This window comes from Pan paniscus, chromosome 13 (genome assembly GCF_029289425.2).
Source record: "Pan paniscus chromosome 13, NHGRI_mPanPan1-v2.0_pri, whole genome shotgun sequence".
Lineage (NCBI taxonomy): Eukaryota > Metazoa > Chordata > Mammalia > Primates > Hominidae > Pan > Pan paniscus.
The window spans coordinates 102,419,025-102,442,522 of NC_073262.2; the positions used below are offsets into that span (position 1 = coordinate 102,419,025).

The following is a 23,498-nucleotide window of genomic DNA, read 5'->3' on the forward strand; positions in this document are numbered from 1 at the left end:
AAAAATAACATATTCTTATTATCTGTATAGTGCTATACATGTTTTCCACATTTTTAAACTATAATTATTGTGAATTCCAGAAAAATAACATATTCTTATTATCTGTATAGTGCTATACATGTTTTCCACATTTTTATGGCTACTCTTTTGTCACCTATGCAAATGATAGTAATCTGTCATTTTATATAAACAGAATATAAAATAACTCATTCCTTTATTTAGAATGGTTGACAGAAATGTGTTTTTAATCATTAAAGTTTGGGATACAACTTTCCCAACAGGCAAATTCCCATGGGACATACTTGTTCTTCATAGCTATATCACAGATTTGTTCCTCTAGAAACAGAAATTCTGATCAATTCTGTTTCCTATGATTATCACAAAAAATGAAATAATCTGGTGTCCTTATAATTGTATATACTACATCAACATATACATAAGTGCAGCTACAGCTTCTGTATTGGATGGACATTATTAAAAACCACATCCTTCGCTTACAACCTTGTGCTGCCAATAACTAGAAAGATTTTGCACAGATTAGCTTCTGACTCCATAGCTTTTGATCCTCGTTTTCCCTCCACTTCTTACATACTTCTGATGCTGGGCACCAGAGGACACACTCACCTGTGATGGTCCTCTGGCCCTGCTTTGTGAGTCACAGCACTGAGTGAGCCATCACAGAGGGCAAGAGGAGTACTCCTGGGAGCCATTCCTACACTGGAAGAGCTGGTAATGACTTCACTACACACGGATGTGACTATGAACCACATAAATATTCACAACTCAACTTCTCCTTTATCTGAGTCCAAAAATGTCCAGAGCCACTCCCAGAACCAGCCATATAACTCACGGGGCCCAGTGCAAAATGAAAATATGGGTCCCTGCTGGGGGCAGTGGCTCACGCCTCTAATCTCAGCACTTTGGGAGGCCCAAGCAGGTAGATTTCTTGAGCTCAGGACTTCGAGACCAGCCTGGGCAACATGGTGAGACTCCGTCTCTATCAAAAATAAAAAGTAAAAAAAATGGCCAGGTGTGTGGTGGTACTTGCCTGTGGTCCCACCTACTCTGGAGGCTGAGGTGGGAGGATCACTTGAGCCTGGGGATGGAGGTTGCAGTGAGCCAAGATCACACCACTGCACTCCAGCCTGGGTAACAGAGTGACAATGTGTCTCAAAAAAAAGGAATAGGCCGGGCACAGTGGCTCATGCCTGCAATCCCAGCACTTTGGGAGGCTGAGGCGGGCGGATCACAAGGTCAGGAGACTGAGACCACCGTGAAACCCCGTCTGTATTAAAAATACAAAAAATTAGCCAGGCGTGGTGGCGGGTGCCTGTAGTCCCAGCTATTCGGGAGGCTGAGGCAGGAGAATGGCATGAACCCGGAAGGCGGAGCTTGCAGTGAGCCGAGATCGCGCCACTGCACTCCAGCCTGGGCGACACAGTGAGACTCAGTCTCAAAAAAAAAAAAAAAAAAAGGAATAAGAAAAAAATTATTCAGAATTTCCTGACAGTAACAGCAGAACATTGAACCAAGCATAGGACCCTGTGCTACTGCACAGGTTGCAAGCTCATGAAGCCAATACTAGCTGCTCTGCTGCCACTCATCATGAAAGGACATATAACAAAGAAATAGAGGTGGGAAGAGACAGCAGTTTCAACAGATTGTGCCTAAAATATCTAACTTGTGTACATTTTTCAAAATCATACAACCATGTAAGCATATTACTAGGGCCTGTGAACATATTACCCAGGCCTTACTAGGTCTCCATACAAGTGAGGGCACCTACATCTTATGTATCACTAGGATAATGATAAATCTGCTCCTGCTGAAATGCAGTAGGAGCTCAATAAATATTTATGCATGAAGCTTCATCCTCAGGGACTTTACAGTCTAGCCAGCAAAACAAACAACATCAATAAAACCCTGTAACAAGTCAATGTGTCAAGTCCATAAACTAAAATTGCATAAAATGTAGGGATGTGAATTAAAAGTAAAAGAAATGGCCAGGTGACTCTGCATGGTTAGCCAGCCAGGAGTTCTGGAGCACTGGCTGCAAGATCCACATCCATCCTGGTTCTAGCAGCAGTGTTGGCCTCGCCTGGTGGCAATTTTCCTCCCTGATTTAAATACTGATGGGGACTACTCTGGGTCCTATGGCTGACTTGGCTATTTCAAGATAGTGGGAGTGATTTCAGGCATCTCCCAATGAGTTGGAGCAAGTTTGTGGCCCAACTCAGAGAAATTCATCTGGGAGAAATCTGGCGATGTGCAGTTCATCCTCCACTTCCCCACCTAATGAGAGAGGGTTGTGCCTAGCAGCACAAAATGCACAGTCCTACAGAGGAGGCGCTGACAGTCCGGGGGAGGAAGTCACAAAACTAGAAGCTAATAGTTCTTTCAGGTACAAAAAGGAATAAATGGGCAAGAACTCAGAATATGATAATAGAGTAAAAGACAGAGTTTGGGAGGCTGAGGTAGGAAGATCACTTGAGCTCAGGAATTCAAGACCAGCCTGGGCAACAGAGTGAGAATTCATCCCTACTAAAAATAAAAAGAAATAAAAAAATTAGCCAGCTGTGGTGGTATGCACCTGTAACCCCAGCTACTCGGGAGGCTGAGGTGCAAGGATTATTTGAGCCTGGGAGATTGAGGCTGCAGTGAGCCATGATCATGCCACTGCACTCCAGCCTGGGTGATGGAGGAAGACCGTCTCAAAAAAAAAAGATCTAGAAGAAATTTTAAATGAGGAAAGAGTACAGAAGTATTGGAGAGAGGCCTAAGATCTGGAAGAAGTCTCAGGATCCTGAGTGGACCATCCTATAAAACTGCCATAGAGGGGTGAGTCAACTAACTGGATGTACAATTTCGAACTGGAACACAACAAACTAGAGGTGAAGGCCCATCAGGCCTAGGAAGAGAGGCCTGGAGATCTGAGAATGTAGGTCCAAGGTTATTGTTGTTTTGTTTTGTTTTGGTTTGGTTTTGTTTGTTGAGACAGGGTCTCACTCTGTCACCGAGGATAGAATGGCAAAATTACGTCTCACTGCAGCCTTGATCTCTCAGGCTCAAACCATCCTCGCTTCTCAGCCTCCTGAGTAGCTGGGACTACAAGCGTGTATCACCACGCCTGGCTAATTTTTTATTTTTAGTAGAGACAAAGGCTCACTATGTTGCCCAGGCTGGTCTTGAACTCCTGAGCTCAAGTGATCTTCCTGCCTGGGCCTCCTGAATTGCTGGGATTACAGGCATGAGCCACCATGCCCAGCCCAAGGGGTACTGTTTAGGGTTAGGGCAGTGGTATAAACCTACAGGTATGGGATATGGTAGGAGGAGGTTCCTGGTTGACCCAATAGGCTAAGAGCACTTAGGGAATTGTATTACTTTAGTCACCTGCTCCAGAGGGTTGTTGTGAAAATCATGTAATAACTAATACTTAGTTGGTACTCAGTAAAAGATAGCTACAAATAATGATGCCAAAAGGGTTCACTCAAGACTTCTTTTCCCATATCTTGCTATTTTATCTTCCTTTTATCTTTGTGAAATAACAAAGTGGATATCATGAAGATGAACGACTAAAAAGAATTTTGGGATAGACACAGATTAATATTAATCAGTTACCGAAAATCCTTTATACGTACTAGAAACAATATAGTTTTGTAACAATGGATCCTAGCTAAACTACATCCATATAATTACTTTTTTCAAAGCAGTTAGTCTTCATGGAGATACAGGTACCTAAGAAGTTAGGAAACTGACTGGCTTCAGACGGGGCTTCCTGAGAAAAAGTTGATAGCGTGGTACCCAGAGGTTTGGGAAAGGCGTTTGGCTGGGGGCCTACCACCAGATAAAAAGCATTATCTACATGGCAGGTAAAGATGGCTATACAAGGAAAGACAAGTAACTATTATAAGATTCAAAAGACTTTACTTTTTTAAATTATATAATTACATTAGTTTACATTTTAAATGATGGAATATGCTACTACGCAAAAGACATCCTTTGGAAAACCTGGCCCAATGCTTTCCATGGCATTTCCCACCCTCACCTCAAGTCAACACTCAGACTCCCTACTGGTGGAAAAAATAGCACGAATTCCAAAAGGAAACCGCGAATTTGACAAGAAGAAGACAGTGAGATAAGAGAATAATGTGCGAATGAGAAGAAAAGGAGAGTAACCATGCGTGGGCTGTTTGTGTTAGGAGCTATGTTCACAAAGAATATTTTCTGCCTTCTCCTTTCCCTCTCCATTTCCCCCAGTCCCACTGGGTCTGCTGATGTTTGTTTCTGACAGAAGCCAGTCCGAACCCAATCAGGAAAACAGAAACTACACTAAGCATTTCAAAAGAGATCACAAAAAAAAATTGTCAACAGTTGTTGAACTTAAAAAGCAAAACAGAGAACAAGGGATCACAGAGCTGTAACTGCAGGCAGCACCACTCACTACAGCAGGGGTCCTCAGAGCCTAGAAGCTGAAAGGAGAGGCCCTGCAGAGCTGGGGCTCAGACGTCTGAGGAAGGTGGCACTGCCCAGCTGATGCTGGGGCTTCTGAGGAGTGCAACAAGGCAAGCTCTGAAAAGTGTTGGGGGGTGGGGAGAAAGAACAGCTGGAGCCTGGAACTAAGAGCCACTGTCAAGGTGAGGAGTCACTGCTGAAGTGGGGCTTCTAGAAACAGGAGGTCAAAAGGAAGGAGCAATCCCTCACCATCCTCCACCCCTGCAGCCTCCCCAGTCCAGGACCCCATATTGGCAGAGCCTAATAGGGAACTGGCTGGCAAAGAAGAAATGTGGTTTGCAGAGTCCCAGGATCAGAAAGTAGAGTATGGGGCCAGGTGCAGTGACTCATGACTGTAATCCCAGAACTTTGGGAGGCCAAGGCGGGAGGACTGCTTGAGCTCAGTTTAAGACCAGCCTGGGCAACATAGCAAGGTCCTGTGTCTACTAAACATAAAAATGAAACAAACTGGCTGGGCGCAGTAGCTCATACCTGTAATCCCAGTACTTTGGGAGGCCGGGGCAGGCGGATCACTTGAGGTCAGGAGTTCGAGACCAGCCTGACCAACATAGTGAAACCCCGTCTCTACCAAAAATACAAAAAATTAGCTGGGTGTGGCAGCGTGCACCTGTAATCCCAGCTACTCCAGAGGCTGAGGCAGCAGAATCGCTTGAACCCAAGAGACGAAGGTTGCAGTGAGCTGAGATCATGCCACTGCACTCCATCCTGGGCAACAGAGTAAGACTCTGTCTCAAAAAATAAAATAAAATAAAATAAAATAAAAAGTTATTAGCCAGGTGTAGTGGTGTGCACCTGTAGTCCCAGCTACTTGGGTGGCTGAGGTGGGAGGATCACTTCAGCCTGGGATGTCAAGGCTGCAGAGAGCCATGATCATGCCACTGCACTCCAGCCTGGGTAACAAAGCAAGACCTTGTCTTGAAAAAAAAAAAAAGTATATGGAAGGATGAATGCGGAGCTGAGAGATAATAGGTTAACACCCACACTAAAAATGTAGAAAGAAATTAGTCCCATGTTTAGGTCTGTATCTCACATCTTAATTCACAATACGCTAATTTGCCTCACAATACTGCAAATAGGAACAAAAGAAGTGGCACAGTAATCCAAAGGCAGTCTGAGTTCATCCAGAGCCCTGCTCACCAGGACATTTTATTACACATTGGAGAAGCATTCTAAGAGATTGCTGAGGGTGTTCTAATTGTTTTATCTATGAAAAATGGGCTCCTTGGAGGCCATGTGCAGGCTCGCTTAAAACAATAAGCTTTCCTAACCCCCCAAGCACAACATACTTCGGGAGCATGGTCTGGATGCTTATCAAACAAGTTCCTGGGCTGTTCTCTGAAGTTTCTGGGCAAGTACAAACAACAGAGTCAAATAAATGCCTTTAAAAGCAAGGCAGTGGAGCACGTACCCTGTCAGTGAGATCCTCATATTCCCACAGAATAAACAGTAACATGAGAATATTTATATGAAACAAAACTGTATATCAAGCCTGCTTTGGCTCAGCCAGGGGGAATGATAAATTCCTTGCAGATCTCTCACAGAGTGGTCCTTTGTTGACCACGGACGCCACTTCCAAGACAGTACAAACCAATTACAGAGCAAGGCTTTTCATTATGTCAAGAAATGAAAATATTACCTCCCTTTTGTTTTATTTCAGTTATATTTTACTTACTCCCCTCTCCCAATGTTTAAATACTTTTAATTTATTGTGAGTCAAGCCCCAATTTAGGCTGGAAACCAATGACAACTCCCCCTCTGCCCCGCACCCCACACACAAAACCTTATCACCTCATAGCCTAGCTTATTGCTTTCCTTATCCCTCTTTTAAGAAACTAAAAGTTAAAGTTTAAAGTTGGGTAGAATAAAAACACAAAGGGGCTGATAGAAAGTAAAGTCTATTTGTTCACATCAATTTTGGCCTCTTCACAGTTGGTGAAAGGAGGGAGGGTAAATATGAACTATGAAGCACATATTCCATACATTGTCCACCTTGTAGTAAGATTTAAAAAACAAATACTGATGAAACATTGGCACAAACTGTGGGGCTGCTTCTAAGAGGCCAATCTGAGAAAAGGTGCGTATGAGTCGGGGTATTTGCTTGCTCATTTTGTCAGGTTTTCTCAAGCCAATGGGATCGTCCTTCTTAGTTATTATAGATGCATCCCAGTGACTTATGCCAGTTCCTGCAGAGGAAGAGCTGGTGATAGTGTACCCATCCACCAGAACACCTTCCACAATTTACAGCTGGTTCAGATTTTCTAAAAGGCAGAAGGGGAACAGAGAAAGAAAAGACAAATTCAAATATGAACGAGAAGTAAGAGGTGTTTCTGTGCTTGTTTTAAAAATTATTTATTGGCCAGGCATGGTGGCTTACACCTGTAATCCCAGTACTTTGGGAGCCCGAGGTGGGCAGATCACCTGAACTCAGGAGTTCAAGACCAGCCTGGGCAAGATGGCGAAACCCTGTTTCTACTGGAAAAAAAAAAAATAGCTGAGTGTGATGATGTGCACCTGTAATCCCAGCTACTCAGGAGGCTGAGGTAGGAGAGTCCCTTGAACCTGGGAGGTGGAGGTTGAAGTGAGCCAAGATTGTGCCACTGCACTCCAACCTGGGTAACAGAATGAGACTCTATCTCAGAAAAAGAAAATTATTTATTTATAATAAAAATGTAAATTTTTGCTTTTTAATGGATAGCTGGATCAAAGGCCACATTTAATCAACTTTATTTTAAACCATTAACTAAACCTCATCTGGAGCATTACAGTCCATCATAATAGATTTTAAAAGGGAAAAATAGGTCATACATATTTGTGTCTATTAGTAGATAACAGAAATTTCCCAACATTTTATTTAGAACATATGGATGATCTGGTTTGGATCAATGTCTCCACCCAAATCTCATGTTCAATCGTAATACCCAGTGTTGGAGGTGGGGCCTGGTGAAAGGTGACTGAATCATCGGGGGTGCATTTCTCATGAATGGTTTAGTACCATCCTCTTGGTACTCTCCTCATGACAGTGAGTGAGTTCTTGTGAGATCTGGTCATTTAGAAGTAGGTAGCACCTCCCCACCAGCTCTCTTGCTCCTTTTCTGGCCATGTGACATAACTGCTCCCCCTTCCCCTTCCACCATGACTGTAAGTTTCCTGAGGCATCCCCAGAAGCCAAGCAGATGTCAGCATCATGCTTCTTGTACAGCCTGCAGAACCATGAGCCAATTACATCTCTTTTCTTTATAAATTGCCTAGTCTCAGGTATTTCTTTATAGCAATACAAGAATGGACTAAGACAATGGACTTAGTAAAGTTATCTTATTCAGATATGAGGGGATTTTTGTATTTTTTTCTAAACTTTTGTGGGATAAATACATACTTTTTGTTCTTTTTAAATTATAAAACACAATGTGCATAACATACAATTTACCACTTTAGCCATTTTTAAGTATATAGTTCAGTGGAATTAAGTACATTCACACTGTTGTGCAACCAAGCACCATCATCCATCTCCAGAACATTTTTCATCTTCCCAAATGACACACTGTACCCGTTAAAAGGATGTTTGGTTTTAAATAGGCCTTGCTCAAAGCCAGCAGCCTGTAATGCTGTGACAGGAACCTGGAGAGGTTAATTCAGGTAACCGGCAAATGAATCAACCCCTACAACCCAATATGAATCAGTGGCACCATGTGCTTTTATCCCCTCTCATCTGTTTAATACTGATGCTCAAAACTAAAGCAAAGCTCTAGAATAGACCTAGAAAAACTATTAATAATACATTTCATTTTTACATTACAGCTTATAGACATTTATTCCCCTAGTTGGGGAGGGAACTATTTTTCCTATTTCATAGTTAATGAAATTATGGCTACATGAAAAATAAGAGCAAGGACTGAACTCAAGCCCTCCAAACCACTGTCTGCTGTTCTTTCTATCGGGCCACACAGCCTCCGCCAAAGCAAGGCAAGACCTGGGCACTGCTGCTTCTCACCTCTCAGAGACTGAGAGACAGACCTATCAGATCTAACTGGACAGCATTTTCTCTCTTCACCAGAGCAACTAAAATTCCTCACGTCTAAAAACCATACCTAGTCCATCATCTTTTCCATCTTCGTTGTAATCATATTGACAGAGAAAACACACACAGAATTGGAATTCCAGAATAATATAAATGCAATCAGATTCAAGAATCAAATGTAAGTAAAAAAAATTAGATCACTGGATCCTATAAAAAGATTGAGTTCAGCCTTTTTTTTTTTAACTTTTTTTTTTCTAATAGAGATAGTCTCACTACATTGACCAAGCTGGTCTCAAACTCCTGGGTTCAAGTGATCCTCCCACCTTGGCCTCCCAAAGTGCTGGGATTACAGGAATGAGCCACCACACCCAGCCAAACTCTTTATTTTTAATTCCTTAAAATAAATTCACATTTTGCGCTCTTATTAAAGAAGATCACAGTATTTCTTGCTAAACTCAATTTGTGGAAAAATTCATTTCTCTGTGCTTTATGGGAAGCATCTGATACTAGAACAATATAAATACTAAGGATTTAATTAAAATTGCCATCATTGACAAATAGCTTCTTTTAGTATACAAAAAGGCTACAAATTTTATTTTCTTTCAAATAAAATTTCTTCTGCCAATACCCTTCTCTTTGCTCAAAAACAGTATGTTCTCTAAACCTTTAGACTTTCCATCTAAATTCCAAAAGAATAAGTACTTCCTTGAAGTCATGCCCAACACCATCATGCCATCTCCCCATATAAACATTTCAAAATTCTATATCTGGTTTATGAGCAGCAGATCATCCTAAAAGTAGTAAGGCAAGAATGAACAATCATGCTTTGAAAGAGAGATTATATTTGGTAACCCTCTCATTTTTTAGTCACTTAGTACCTGATTTTTTTTTTTTTTTGGTAACCCTCCCATTTTTTAGTCACTTAGTATCTGATTTTATTTTGCTGATAATACTTTTTTCCATAACAAAAGTATTTAGGCTATAATCAGGTAACTTTATCTACTCTAAACTATCTGAAGGATTTTTTTTTTTCCTAAAAGAGCTCGAACTTTCCAAAATACCAACAGAGAAAGAAAAGCACGGTTAAGAGCTAAGTGTCATCAGCAGCAACAGGCCTTGGACCTTCATTCATTTCCAAGGCCATCTCCATGGGGGCTTGAATTCAATGACAGGCCTAAGAGTCTCAGAGACAGAAGTAAATCACACCTCTGTACCTACCACTCCCTCTCTCCGAAACAAACTCCTGTCATTATTGAATTAGGTTAATATCAGATTAAAATGAATCTCAAAACCAGTCTTAATTAGAGAAAGAGGTCACTAAAAACTAACAAACAGCCTTGGAACTGGGAAGAGCAAAGGGACTCACGTGTTTTGTGATGATGTGAGTTTGGCAGGGTTTGGAGCCAAACAAGACAAAAGAGTCCCCTCACACAGACTTATAAACCTCGTGCCTTTCTCTTTGTGAAACCTGTTGGAGGCACCTCTTTCTTCCATCCCCAGCTTTACAAGAGGCTGAGATGGCCATTGACACTCTAGAGCCCTGTTACTCTAGAGCTCAGGGGCAAATGTCCCGCCTTTCCCTGTCTCAGGGATGGTGCGGCTCACATTACATAAATAGCGTGGCTCTAATTATAGTTTACACTATAAGATGGACAACTTGGTTAAATTAGCATTGGTATAAAAAGCTTACATTTGCAGTTTCCTCATTTTTGGGGAACCTTACATTTCTAAAAGCAAAGTTAAGCAGGGATTGATGAGGAATAAAGGACTGACCTCATCTTCAGCATGTGATCATTCCTTAGCTACTATTTCAACATTATTTTACTGTCATTACTTTTTCTTGCTACTTTCAAACTTATTGCTCCTGATGTCAGCATCCATCAGAGAAATGCCTTCTGGGTTCACTTTTCCCTACACTACGATGGTTTGGGGGCTTTGTTGCCTAGCCTGACTACTCTCATACTAATAGATGTTTTACAGAAAATCAGCACACGGAAACCACATTTCATCTTTTTCCCACACATGTACATAATGAAACATTTCAACTCCCGAGGCTGGGCCTCTTCCTCCTGGGAATTCTGCAGGAATGAATCAGATTACAGTATTTCCCCATAATGCTGATTTCATAAAAATTAAATTTCCTAACAGTCAATACATCTCTCTCTCATCATCTCATGTCCCAATCACTTACCCTAAATATCTTTAAGAATTATATCAGTTTTAACATTGCACAGAGTATAACTGGAATTTTTGTCAATCTTAATGTTGCCACTCTTTAACAGAAAACTTCCAAACATTTTTCTCTCATTTACCCCCCAATAAGTCATGTTACAAATAGCCTTATGTCCTAAAATCTAATGTACATATCCTATTTTGACTCAAGGAATGGTAATATCTTTACCATCGTTCCAACAAATAGTTGGATCACACTCAGGTTTTGCTGAAGAGTATATAACACTGGGGGTTACATCAGCATGACCATTCAAAATCCTTACCAGGCCTGTAGTGCTTCACCATTACACTTTGCTGTCCCATAGCTTTGATATGCCCAGTCACATTCAGTTATTCACATGCAATTCATCAGCCTGAGGGAGCAAGTCACTTTCAAAGGAAGTTCCTGCATGTGGACCTGGGGCTTTCCCCATGACATGGGTCATTCCATCCCTGTAGCCCTGGGACTTTTCCTGAATCCCTCACCCAGCAAATTCCAAGACATCCTCTTCCATTGCATGTCTAATAACTTCCCCTTGTTAGTAGAATTTCCAAAGTTGATCATTCTTGCTATAAATGAACTCATTGCCTAAGACAAATTATTAAAGATAAAGTAAGTTTAGACATAAGCTGTAAGGACAAGAGTTCAATAAAGAACATGACACGTACACTGTTCAGTGTCCCAACAGCGACTTACTTGATTGAAATGAAACTCTTATTTTTAAAATTCCTTCAAAAGCATAAAGTTCATTTTTTTAAGCAAAATAAAACGTCAGAAATAACTTTCATATGCTTTTAAATAAAATAAGAGGTAATCACTTAACACAGAATAATCATTTTTCAAACAGACCCTTGTTATATGTATTTTAAATTCTTCTAGTAAGCTTTAGTTACACAATATTTTTGTTTTATTACTATTTCTTATTCAAGTAGTGATAAAACGGAGACAATTAATGAATCTGAGATGTTTCTGACCTAATCAGGGTAGTAGTTTCCTCTCCAAGGTGGGGAAACTTCTCTCCCTTGGAAGGTGAAAGAAGAAAGAAAGAAAAAGAAGAGAAAATTTCTCTTTCTGCCCAAATTCACGCTTTTCCAATTTCCTCCATTTAATCCTTCCAAGTCAAAACCAATACGGTGATCCAATTATACTGAATCAAATTCTGTGTTTAAATCCAGCAGTCCCATTGACCTTATTTAAATGCTGAATTTGATTTTTATGTTAATTTAAACCTACTAAGAAGGTATTTTAAATGAGAGAGATAATTAATCCCAGCAAATCGTATTTCTAGTTAAATGTCATATCATTAAAGTAATTCCACTTTTTGCTCTAAAATTAGAAACCTGATGTGAAAGTTTGTTTCTCAGTTTGCAGTTTCGCTCCACTCCCGCCTCCCGCAGATTGGCACTCGGCTGCTCTGGTGGCAGCACGGATCCCCTCACTGCAAGGCTGAAATTCCAATTTTCTTCCAACACAACTGTCACAACGCCCTGAAGCAAGCTAAAAACAAGGAAAAAAATCTTTGGTATGATTTTGCTTTCCATGTGTGCTTTAATGAAAAATTTATCATTCTAAATATTGGTGTTTACTCCTAGTTAAATACTTTTTTATCAAAAAGAAAAAGAAACTGAGATTCAGTCGCTATTATTTCACAGAGAAATATAACAGGCCTGATGTTTTCCTGACAATTCTGTTATTTTCTTGTGTGGAAACACTGTATTTATCATATACTGTATGGCTGGTGATTTAGATATTGTTGAGACCTTATGGTGAACTGATATGGATGTAAACTCTTTATGCCAGATTGTTTAAGCAGAAAAAAACCAAATGCACTTAATTAACATCTGATGTGTAGCTTTTGCAAACACAAATGCAATATTTGTGTTTGAGCACTGGCAGTAATGACTGTGAACTATGCTATTAATGTCTGGTTTAAAGATGCTTGTGGTAGGACCATGTCTGGAATAACACAAATAAAAAACTGCATTCAGACAAAACAATAGTGAAGAGCCCATTAGGAAAATGGAAAAGCAGCACTCAGAAGAAACACATGTATTTTTTTTCCCTTTAGATCAAAATTATTCTCAAAAATAGTTCCAGGCACCATCATTTTCAATCAATTAAAGGTGAAAGGATTCTATATATTTTAACTCTACAGAAAAGTGTTTCACTTTAGGAGTGCCAAAGTTGTTTAGGGGTGTCTTCAGAAGTTCCATTCATTATATTATACTCCTCTTTGGTGGCCAGTATTAAAGCATACATGAGGAGAGAGCTGGGATGGTGTTTTAGGATATTTAGCACTTTTATATCTAAAGAGAAAACTTCAAATTTGTGGACTGCATTACAGTTTGAATAAATAGATTCTTTTCAACCAATTCAACTCCCTCATTAAATACTTTGTTGCCGGGCTGGGCGCGGTGGATCATACCTATAATCCCAGCACTTTGGGAGGTCAAGGCAGGCGGATCACAAGGTAAGAAGTTCGAGACCAGCCTGGCCAATATTGTGAAACCCCGTCTCTACTGAAAATACAAAAATTAGTTGGGCATGGTGGCGCATGCCTGTAGTCCCAGCTACTCAGGAGGCTGAGGCAGGAGAATCACTTGAATCCAGGAGGCAGAGGTTGCAGTGAGCAGAGATCGCCTTGCCACTGCACTCCAGCCTGGTGACAGAGCGAGACTCTGTCTCAAAAAAAAAAAACAAAAAACAAAACTTTTTTACTGAAAACCTGGTGAGTGCCAGGAACCATGCAGTTTGCTCAGTATAAAAACAGGAAGAAAGTTAAAATAAGGTAAAACTCTAGCCTAAATGTGGACTTTGCTTCAGAGTAACAAACAGAGCAAGGCAACCAGACTCAGAACTCAGGTTCAAAAACATAAACAGTTATTACACCAAAAACAATTAGTTATCATTATATATTGGTATTTTAAATTTTTTAGACCATGCACTAAAGGGAAACCACAGCTGAAACAGGACATTTGATGACTAAAGCCATAAAACTCAAACATAATTGCTAAGTCCAATGCTCCCATGGCGGGAAGAATGCAGGACTTGTGTCCGTGTGGCTGAATCCACAGAAAAGAAAGCTAAGTGAGAACCACGTGCCACAGGGCTAGGAAGTACTCCCGTGGGTCCAAATTCAAGTTCCACCTCAACAGGACACTGCCTCTGCTCAGCATTCTTTCTGTAAAATGGTTATGACGTTTCCTTGCTCTGTGAGGCATTGTGAACCTCATTCTATTGCCTTTAAATCTTTCAGAGTAGAAATAATTCAGAAGAGATTACAAACATAGGTACAAATTTACCTCCCATAATTAAGCCAGTCCAGATAAGAGGGAAACTCAAGTAACTTGCCTGCTGTCAGGTTTTTCAATAATAGAACAGTGCCCTCCCTGAGTTCAGGCAAAGTCTTAAGTCCTTCATGCTCCAATTATAGGTTACATGCTTAGTGACACATTGAGACTTTCATTTTTCATCATCCCAACTAGGCTTCCTAGCCAGCATCAGCAAATAATTTTTAAAAATAGGCTCCTTAAAACGAGACTCATTCTAAAACTAGAAATTATTTTTCAAATACCAGATAAAGTTTTGGTGTGGAGTAAATTGGAGTATTCAATGTCAAGAAAAGTGCCTGATGATGCATTTCTTATTTATAGTAGAAAGAAGTAAGCAGGAAAGTGCTCAGTAACCCATTTAAATAACTAAACAGAAGCCCCTGATTCCAAGATGTACCAATTACCTCCATCTCTGACTCCTAGGGCATCATATGAAACTACAGTTCAAAGAATTTTCCCTGCATTTTTAAACAATGATGCATACATGCAGGCCATTCATACAACATATCAGACAGCAGTGTTTAAATTACCCCATAAATGTTTAGGGTTTTAAATATATATGTATAAAGTATTTATTTATAGATCTAAAAGTATCAACTATTACTGCTTTGCCCTTATTTATGTTCCCCACAAGCTGGCCAACTACAAACTTTTAAAAGGAATTTGGCTTAAAAGAGTTTGTGTGTTTGGCACTGACTATGGGTGTTAATCATTTCTGAGCTCACTTCTTTTTCTCTTCTGTTTATAATATTCTTTGGGAACTTCAAAACAGAAACCTGTTTCCTTATAGATTCTGCTTCCTCTCTGGTACTGTGCAAATTAATTTGTCCTGGATTGTTGACTGTACTGTACAGTTGATAGCGCCAATCATTTCTATTTCATTTTTGTAGGGAAAAACATAAACATAGCAACAATGTGTTGAGGTTTTTCTGTTTTGGTGGGAGGGAAAAATATGTTAGGAAACACTGACATAACCAAAAAAAAGTTAGAAAAATATATAAAGCCAATTAAATTTAAACAAGTGGGAAATCGCTATTGTTGGGAACCAAATTCATTGAAAAATTAGATGAATAACATTTCTACCCTAAAGAAAGAGGTGTTATAAATTCTACTTCAGTAGATATTGCTTCAAAAAATGAAAGCGATTTATGGCCAGGCACAGTGGCTCATGCCTGTAATCCCAGCACTTTGGGAGGCCGAGGTGGGCAGATCACGAGGTCAGGAGTTCGAGACCATCCTGGCCAACATGGTGAAACCCCGTCTCTACTAAAATACAAAAAATTATCCATGCATGGTGGCACGTGCCTGTAGTCCCAGCCACTCGGGAGGCTGAGGCAGGGGAATCGCTTGAACCCAGGAGGCGGAAGTTGCAGTGAGTTGAGATCATACCACTGCACTCCTGCACTCCAGCCTGGGTGACAGAGCGAGACTCCATCTCAAAAAAAAAAAAAAAAAGAAAGAAAGCAATTTACTTCTTTCTGGATTATTTTTTAAGGAAGAATATGTGCAATTAAGGTAATCTAATATTTTAGTAGAAAGTCTTAAACTCTACTATCTGGTGTGAGGAATATTAGAAACTAATTGTTTATTCACATCCCTTATTCACTGATCCTCCTTGAAATACTTTATTTTTCTGCTATTAGCACCTGCTTTGAGCCTACTAAATGATGGACAAACAGACTGCCCAAACTTGGCAAACTGTAATTTTCTTGTTTCTTCCACAAGCTAAGGTTTCTACCCTTGGTCATGGGTACCAGTGAAAAAAGGCATATAGGGGAAAAGCTGTGCTCCTTTTCCCTTCTTATCATGAGTATGCCATCAAATATAATCTGAATACAGGCACTGAAACTTAACTTTTATAAAATTGACCACTAATAAATCTTACTAATTACCCTTCAGGGAAGATGATGGAAATAATCACAGGATTGATTTAGAGATATTATGAAAATATGGTGGAAGCTTTAAGAATATAAAAATGTTTTTCTTACATATAATATAAACAAAATATGTACATATATATTTTACAATATTGAGATCATGCTGCCTATACTACCTGGTATCCCTTGCACTGGCTATTCCCTCTGCCTAAAACTCTCCTCCACATCTCCACGTGGCTAGTGGCCTCACTCCTTCAAGTCTTTGCTCTAATATTGCCTTTACAATGAGGCCTAATTTGGATTATTCCACTTATAATCACAATACGGCCCCATTCTAGAACTCTTAATGTCCTTGTCCTGTTCAATATTTATTTTGGCTGTAGCACTTGTTATTTTCTAATGTACTATATAATTCATTTGTTTATTAAGGCTTTTATTTATCGTCTGTCTCTTTGCCCCTCCCCAACTACAATGTAGTTCTTTGAGGACAGATAAGTTCTATTTTGCCCGCTGGTGATACTGCTTAGCACATAGTAGGTACTTAATATCTGTTTCATTAACTAATTTAACTGCAAATTCTCTCTACATTAGATTGCATTTTCTATGTCTCTGAAAGTTCTTCTAAAACATCATGCTTGAGTATGCCATAGTTTACATAAACATACCCAAATAGCAAACATTTCCATTATTTTCAGTATTTGCTATTATAAATAATGCTTTGATAAACATACTTGTACATATACCTTTTACTATTTCCTTAGGATTTATCTCTAGATCTAGAATTCCTGAAAGGCAGTTATATACATTTTTAGAGCTCTTCGCACATATCACAAGCTCACTTCTAAAAAGTTTATACCAATTTATACTATCATTAACAGTGTAAATGTCTCTAACTACATCTTCCCCAGTATTAAATATTACCTTTTAAATATCCTCTTTAAACATTTGTTGTGCCAATTTTGGCATCTTAATGTTTTAACTTGGGATTTGCAGATTTTTATGAAATTTTTTATGTAAATTACAGATCTCCATGTGAGTAAAAACAGAGAATAAAATCATGGGCCAGGCACAGGGGCTCACGCCTATAATCCCAGGACTTTGGGAAGCCAAGGTGGGTAGATGGCCTGAGTCCAAGAGTTTTGAGACCAGCCTGGGCAACATGGTGAAACCCTGTCTCTACAAAATATACTTGGAAGGATGAGGTGGGGGAATCACCTGAGCCCATGAGGTTGTGGCTGCAGTGAGCCGAGATCGCACCACTGTACTCCAGCCTAGGCAAATGCCATGAGACCCTGTCTCAAAAAAAAAAAAAAAGTAAGAAAAAGAAAAAATCAGAAATCCCAGTGTGTTGACCATTTCAAATCAAACAATATAAAATAGATAATGATGAGGCAGAGACACAGATTATCCAACCACAGGCAGGTGATAGATCAGATTGGGAAGCAATCCTCCCTTTAGTTTAAACAACAACATATCAAGTTTGTTCTCAGGAAACTAAACATAATTAGTGATAATATTAGCATTTGGTCTTTAACTCACATATGCTTTTTATATCAGGTTAAAGTTTTTCCCAAATATAGACCCATTTATTCTAACAGCACTGCAAAAATGAGAATTAAGTTATTCAAGTGTTTGCTTAACCTAATGATCTCACAGCAGTATACCTATGTCTAATTCCCGTCCACCTGACTGCAATACCAGTCCACCTGGCACTGAAGTGACTACATCTGCGGTATAATCTCTTCAGTCTTTAGGGAGGCTCAAATTAGAAACCAGGAAATGGATTTCTGAAAATTTAGTCATAAAACTTTACACTTCTCCATTTGTGAGACAAATCATGGGAAAATATGTGAGGTTCAAATTGGCAGAGAGCAATCAGTCTCTTCCTTTTTTCTATGACAAAATGTTGAATGAAATACATTTATAATATCACTTTTATTAAATCTCATCTTCATAGGGAAGAAAAAAATAGCCCTTTAGTACTGTGTTGGGCACTTTACAGACATCATTTCAACTTCACAATAATGAGAGGGAGACATTATTACGTCCGTTTTATAGATATGGGAACCAAAGCATAATGAGACCAAGGAACCACGGTCACACAGCCAGCAAATAGCAAGGCTGGGATTTCAGCATGGCCCCAAAACCTGTGCTTTTTTTTTTTTTTTAATTGCATTGCTCTACTTGATTATAGACAATATTTGTTTAAGATCAGAATTCTGTGCCAGGGGCTACTAACCAAAGACCTATGTGTAAATGATTCTGCAGGGCTTTGGCAGAGCTGTGCCATGAGAAATGTGTTTCTTATGCTCGCCCACCTCTCGCTCCTTGGATATCTAGTATTTTGGTAACTGCTTAAGTTATTGACTGACCATCAAAATGTGACCTTACATGGTTTAATTTGTGGCCCCAACAGAGTCTGAAAATGAAACAATTAAGACTCAAATAAGTGACACTAGGATGGTGGAAGTACAGACAACAGAGAGGAGTTCCACCTTTTCCTGACACATCCCTTAGGGTGGGGCAGGGAGTGAGGGCAGGAGCAGCAGAGAGAGGCAAAAGTTGATGAGAGCCAGGGGAAGGAATAGTTTCTTTTTCCAGTCTTTGGTCTCTGCATTCTAGAAGTCCGTTATCTAGAACAGCTTTTTTCCAGGGTTCCTCTAGAACTGATTTCCAGCTGTAAGCACCAACTTGGCTACACTGATGTTTAAGTATTGAAAGACCTTCCTACCAGCTAGAAGTGATCTCTCCCTAAGTCCTCTCTCTCCCTAAGTCCTCCCTCTCCAGGTGTCTCCATCACACCCGAGGACACACCCCACACCATTCACAGACAGGGGCCTCCAGGACCCTGCCCCAGTGCCAGGAGCTATGAGCATTCTTTTCATCAGTGATCACGTTGCAGGGCTAATGATATATCTTGAATATCACTTCTGGGGGCCCTCATCAAATACTTGACGAGAGCTTCTAGGCTCACAGGTTAGCTTAAAAGGGCCTGGGTGAGAGTAACAGCAGAAAGGAGAGCCTCACCCATTTCAAGAAGCAGCCACCCCTATAACTCTTCCTGCATTAACAGGGTGTGACTCATAAAGGGGATCTCAAGTTTAAAAAAAAAAAAAAAGAGCAAAGCAAAAACCATGCTCAGAACCTGTTAAACCACATCTTTGGGAAGGGGCAGCTCCCAGGTCAGGCTGAAGAGCACTGAAATCCCTCCTCGTGAACCAGCCCAGCTGCTTCCTTCTCTGGACAAGACTGCGCTTCTCAGGCAGGTCAGCTTCGCCAAAGAGAAACACACTGCAGCCAGGAACATGCAGCACCAGATCCTCAGCAAGGCCTGTGGCAGAGGGAATTTTAACCAAAGAAAATCACAATCAAGCCAAATTTTAAAAACCAAAGCATATAATTTTTTTGCTGTGGTAAAACATATTTAACATAGAACTCATCATTTTAGTCATTTCTAAGTGTCCAGATCAGTGGCATGAAGTTGCACACTGTTGTGCAACCATCACCACTAAAGCACATGATTTATACAAATTTTAAACATCAAAGCTTAAACATAATGAATGCTCCATTGAAGTTAGTCTCACAATAAAATCTTGCCTTGATACAAGGAGGCTTGAATTTCTAACCCATTACAAATCTAATTTCACAGTGGAAATGTATATGTAGGATTAATGAAATCGGTGCCTTCAATTTTTGAACAATGTTATAATAGCCCCAACTTGTAAATATTGTTAGAAAGTATAAAAAGTTAGGAGGGCAAGGGCCAGTAACCACACTGTCTAATACAGTAGCCCCTAGCTATGTATGCTATTAAAATTTAATTCTAATCAATTAAAATTTTAATTAGGATTTATCTCTAGAACTAAAGTTTTAATCGACTAAAATTAAATAAAATGGGCCAGGGCAGTGGCTCACACCTATAATTCCAGTACTTTGGGAAGCTGACACAGGAGGATAGCGTGAAGCCAGGAGTTTGAGAACAGCCTGGGCAACATAGTTAGACTCTTATCTCTACAAAAACTAAAAAAAAGAAAAGAAAAAAATGAAAAATGAAGTTTTTTAGTTGCACTTGTCACATTTCAAGTACTTAACAACCACACATGGCTAGTGGTCTCCATACTGGACAGCACAGATAAAGAACATTTCCATTACCATAGAAAGTTCTATTGGACAGCTCTGGGCCAGATGCTACATAAGGAAGCCTAATATTTAAACACAATTGGAGATTACTCTAAATGACAGAACATTTTTCATCTTCCTCTGCCATTCTTCATATCTGGATTCTCTGGATATGATTTTATCTTCTCAAGGCAAAATATAGAATTGCTGGGCTTTTCTAGATTACTCCTTCACCGGACCTCTGCTTGTTTTCTAGGAGCTAATTATAGTCCCCTGTAAGCAAACACAGAGATGGCATACATTTTTGTCTGATATACGAAATGTAGGTGCTCAGGGAATTCTGGGGCTGGCCTGGGATAGCGGGAGTGCAGGCCTTCTTTATTTGTTCCGTGTCACGGATCATCAAAATCAGGGCTGAGATGAGATCTCTGGCCACAATAAGCATAGGAGACCTTCCCAACTGCAATTTCAGGGTGTATTATTTGTTTAATTCTCATTCAGGCTGCCATGTTAATGGAGGAAATGAAATGTAGAAGACACTAAAAAAAGACTGGGTACCACTGGGGTGTAAAAAGTCTTGGGAAATGTTTTGGTTTTGGTGGTTTTTTGTTTGTTTGTTTTTTGAGATCGAGTTTCGCTCTGTCGCCCTGGCTGGAGTGTAGTGGTGCGATCTTGGCTCACTGCAAACTCCACTTCCTGGGTTCAAGCAATTCTCCTGCCTCAGCCCACCATGTAGCTTGGATTACAGGCACGTGCCACCATGCCTGGCTAAATTTTTTTTGTTGTTGTTGTATTTTTAGTAGAGACAGGGTTTCACCATGCTGGCCAGGCTGGTCTTGAACTCCTGACCTCGTGATCTGCCCTCCTCAGCCTCCCAAAGTGCTGGGATTACAGGCATAAGCCATGTGCCCAGCCTGGTTTTTTGTTTGTTTTTTGAGATGGAGTTTCACGCTGTCGCCCAGGCTGCAGTGCAGTGGCATGATCTTGGCTCAGTGCAACCTCAGCCTCCTGAGTTCAAAGGATTCTCCTGCCTCAGCCTCCAGAGTAGCTGGGATTACAGGAACCCGCTACCACACCTGGTTAATTTTTGTATTTTTAGTAAACGGAGTTTCACCATATTGGCCAGGCTGGTCTCAAACTTCTCACCTCAAGTGATCTGCCTGCCTCAGCCTCCCAAAGTGCTGGGATTAGAGGCATAAGCCACCACACCCAGCCTGGGAAATGTTCTTTCTCTGAGTCAGGTAGGGACTCCAACATTAGAAGTTCCTGGTATCGTAGATACCATAAAGCCAAGAAAATCTCCTAAGTTTATTTTAGCCCTAAGTGATTTCTGTTTCATTAACACTACTTTAAGGTACAGGCATACCTCAGAGATATTGTGGATTTGATTCCAGACCAGAGCAATAAAGCAAATATCGCTGGCAAATATCACAATAAAGCAAGTCACATAAATTTTTTGGTTTCCCAGTGCATATAAAAGTTATGTTTATATTATACTGTAATCTCTTAAGTGTTTAATAGCATTATGTCTGCAGAAACCAATATATATACCTTAACTTAAAAATACTTTAATGGCCAGGTGCAGTGCCTCACCCCTGTAATCCTAACACTTAGGGAGGCTGAGGAGGGAGGATTGCTTGAGATCAGGAGTTTGAGACCAGCCTGGGCAACATAGTGAGACACCAACTCTACAAAAAATAAACAAAATTACTTGGGTGTGGTGGCGTATGCCTGTAGTCCCAGCTACTGAACAGGGTGAGGTGGGAGGATCACTTGAGCCTGGAAGGTCAAGGCTGCAATGAGCTGAGATCATGCCACTGTACTCCAGCCTTGGTGACAGAGCTAGACCCTGTCTCAAAAAAAATCAAAAACTTTATTGCTAAAAAATGCTAAGGCTTCAGCAAGTCATCATCTTTTTGCTGGTGGACATTCTTGCCTTCATCTTGATTGCTGCTGACTGATCAGGCTGATGGCTGCCGAAGGCTGGAGTGGCTGTGGTAATTTGTTAAAATAAGACCACAGTGAAGTTTACTGCATCAATTGGCTTTTCCTTTCACGAAAATTTCTCTGTAGCATGTGATGCTGTTTGATAGTATTTCACCCGCAGTAAAACTTCAATATTGGAAACAATACTCTCAAACTCTGATGCTGCTTTATCAATTCAGTTTATGTAATATTCTAAATCTTGTGTTGTCATTTCAACAGTGTCCACAGCATCATCACCAGGAGTAGATTCCACATCAAGAAACTTCTTTTATTGCTTCATCCATAAGAAGTAACTCCTCATCCGTTCTAGTTGTTGGGTTTTTTGTTTGTTTTGGAGACAGCATCTTGCTCTGTCACCCAGGCTGGAGTGCACTGGCATGATGTAGGCTCACTGCAACATCTGCCTCCCGGGTTCAAGTGATTCTCATGCCTCAGCCTCCCAAGTAGCTGGGATTACAGGTGTGTTCCACCACTCCTAGCTAATTTTTGTATTTTTAGCAGAGATGGGTTTCACTATGTTGGCCAGGTTGGTCTTGAACTCCTGGCCTCAAGTGATCCGCCAGCTGCAGCCTCCCAAAGTGCTGGGATTACAGGCATGAACCACCTTGCTGGGCTCCATTCAAGTTTTATCATGAGATTTCAGCAATTCAGTCACATCTTCAGGTTCCACTTCTAATTTTAGTTTTCTTGCTATTTCCACCACATCTGCAGTGACTTCCTCCACTAAAGTCTTAAAGTCACCCATGAGGGCTGGAATCAACTTCTTCCAAACTCCTCTTAATGTTGATACTTTGACTTCCCCCCAAGAATCATGAATGTTCTTAATGGCATCTAGAATGGCAAATCCTTTCCACAAGGTTTTCAACTTACTTTTTCCAGATCCATCAGAGGAATCACTATCTATGGCAGCTATAGCCTTACAAAATGTATTTCTTAAATAATAAGATGTGAAAGCCAAAATTACTCCTTGATCCATGGGCTGCAGAATGGATGTTGTGTTAGCAGGCATGAAAACAACATTAACCTCCTTGTACATCTCCATCAGAGCTCTTGGGTGGCAAGGTGCATTGTCAATGGGCAGGAATATTTTGAAAGGAATATTTTCTTCTGAGCAGTAGGTATCAACAGTGGGCTTAAGATATTCAGTAAACCATGCTGTAAACAGATGTGCTGTCATCCAGGCTTTGTTGTTGCATTTATAGAGCACAGACAGAGTAGATTTAGTACAATTCCTAAAGGCCCTTGGATTTTCAGAATGGTAAATAAGCATTTGACTTCAACTTAAGGTCATCAGTTGCATTTGCCCCTAACAAGAGAATCAGCCTGTTCTTTGAAGCCAGGCATTGACTTCTCTCTAGCTATGAAACTCCTAGATGGCCTCTTCTTCCAACAGAATGCTGTTTCATCAACACTGAAAATCTGTTTAGTGTAGCCACCTTCATCCT

At 40.3% G+C, this 23,498-nt stretch overlaps 1 protein-coding gene across 13 annotated transcripts in view; it reads right to left on the reverse strand.

The window, feature by feature from the left end:
- Positions 1-23,498, reverse strand: part of FTCDNL1 (formiminotransferase cyclodeaminase N-terminal like) — a 188,238-nt gene that overhangs the window by 137,576 nt on the left and 27,164 nt on the right. For 6 of the 13 annotated variants that reach the window (XM_034954753.4, XM_008974139.5, XM_024928028.4 and 3 more), the window contains exon 5: positions 19,094-19,279. The exons of 2 other annotated variants lie outside the window; for them this stretch is intronic. In XM_034954753.4, coding sequence (XP_034810644.1) covers positions 19,094-19,279 — 186 coding nt within the window. Of the gene's footprint in view, positions 1-6,776; positions 12,237-13,042; positions 17,241-17,866; positions 19,280-23,498 lie in introns of those variants that run through there. 5 more of the 13 variants (XM_055108926.1, XM_055108931.2, XM_055108930.2 and 2 more) reach the window with 3 other exon arrangements.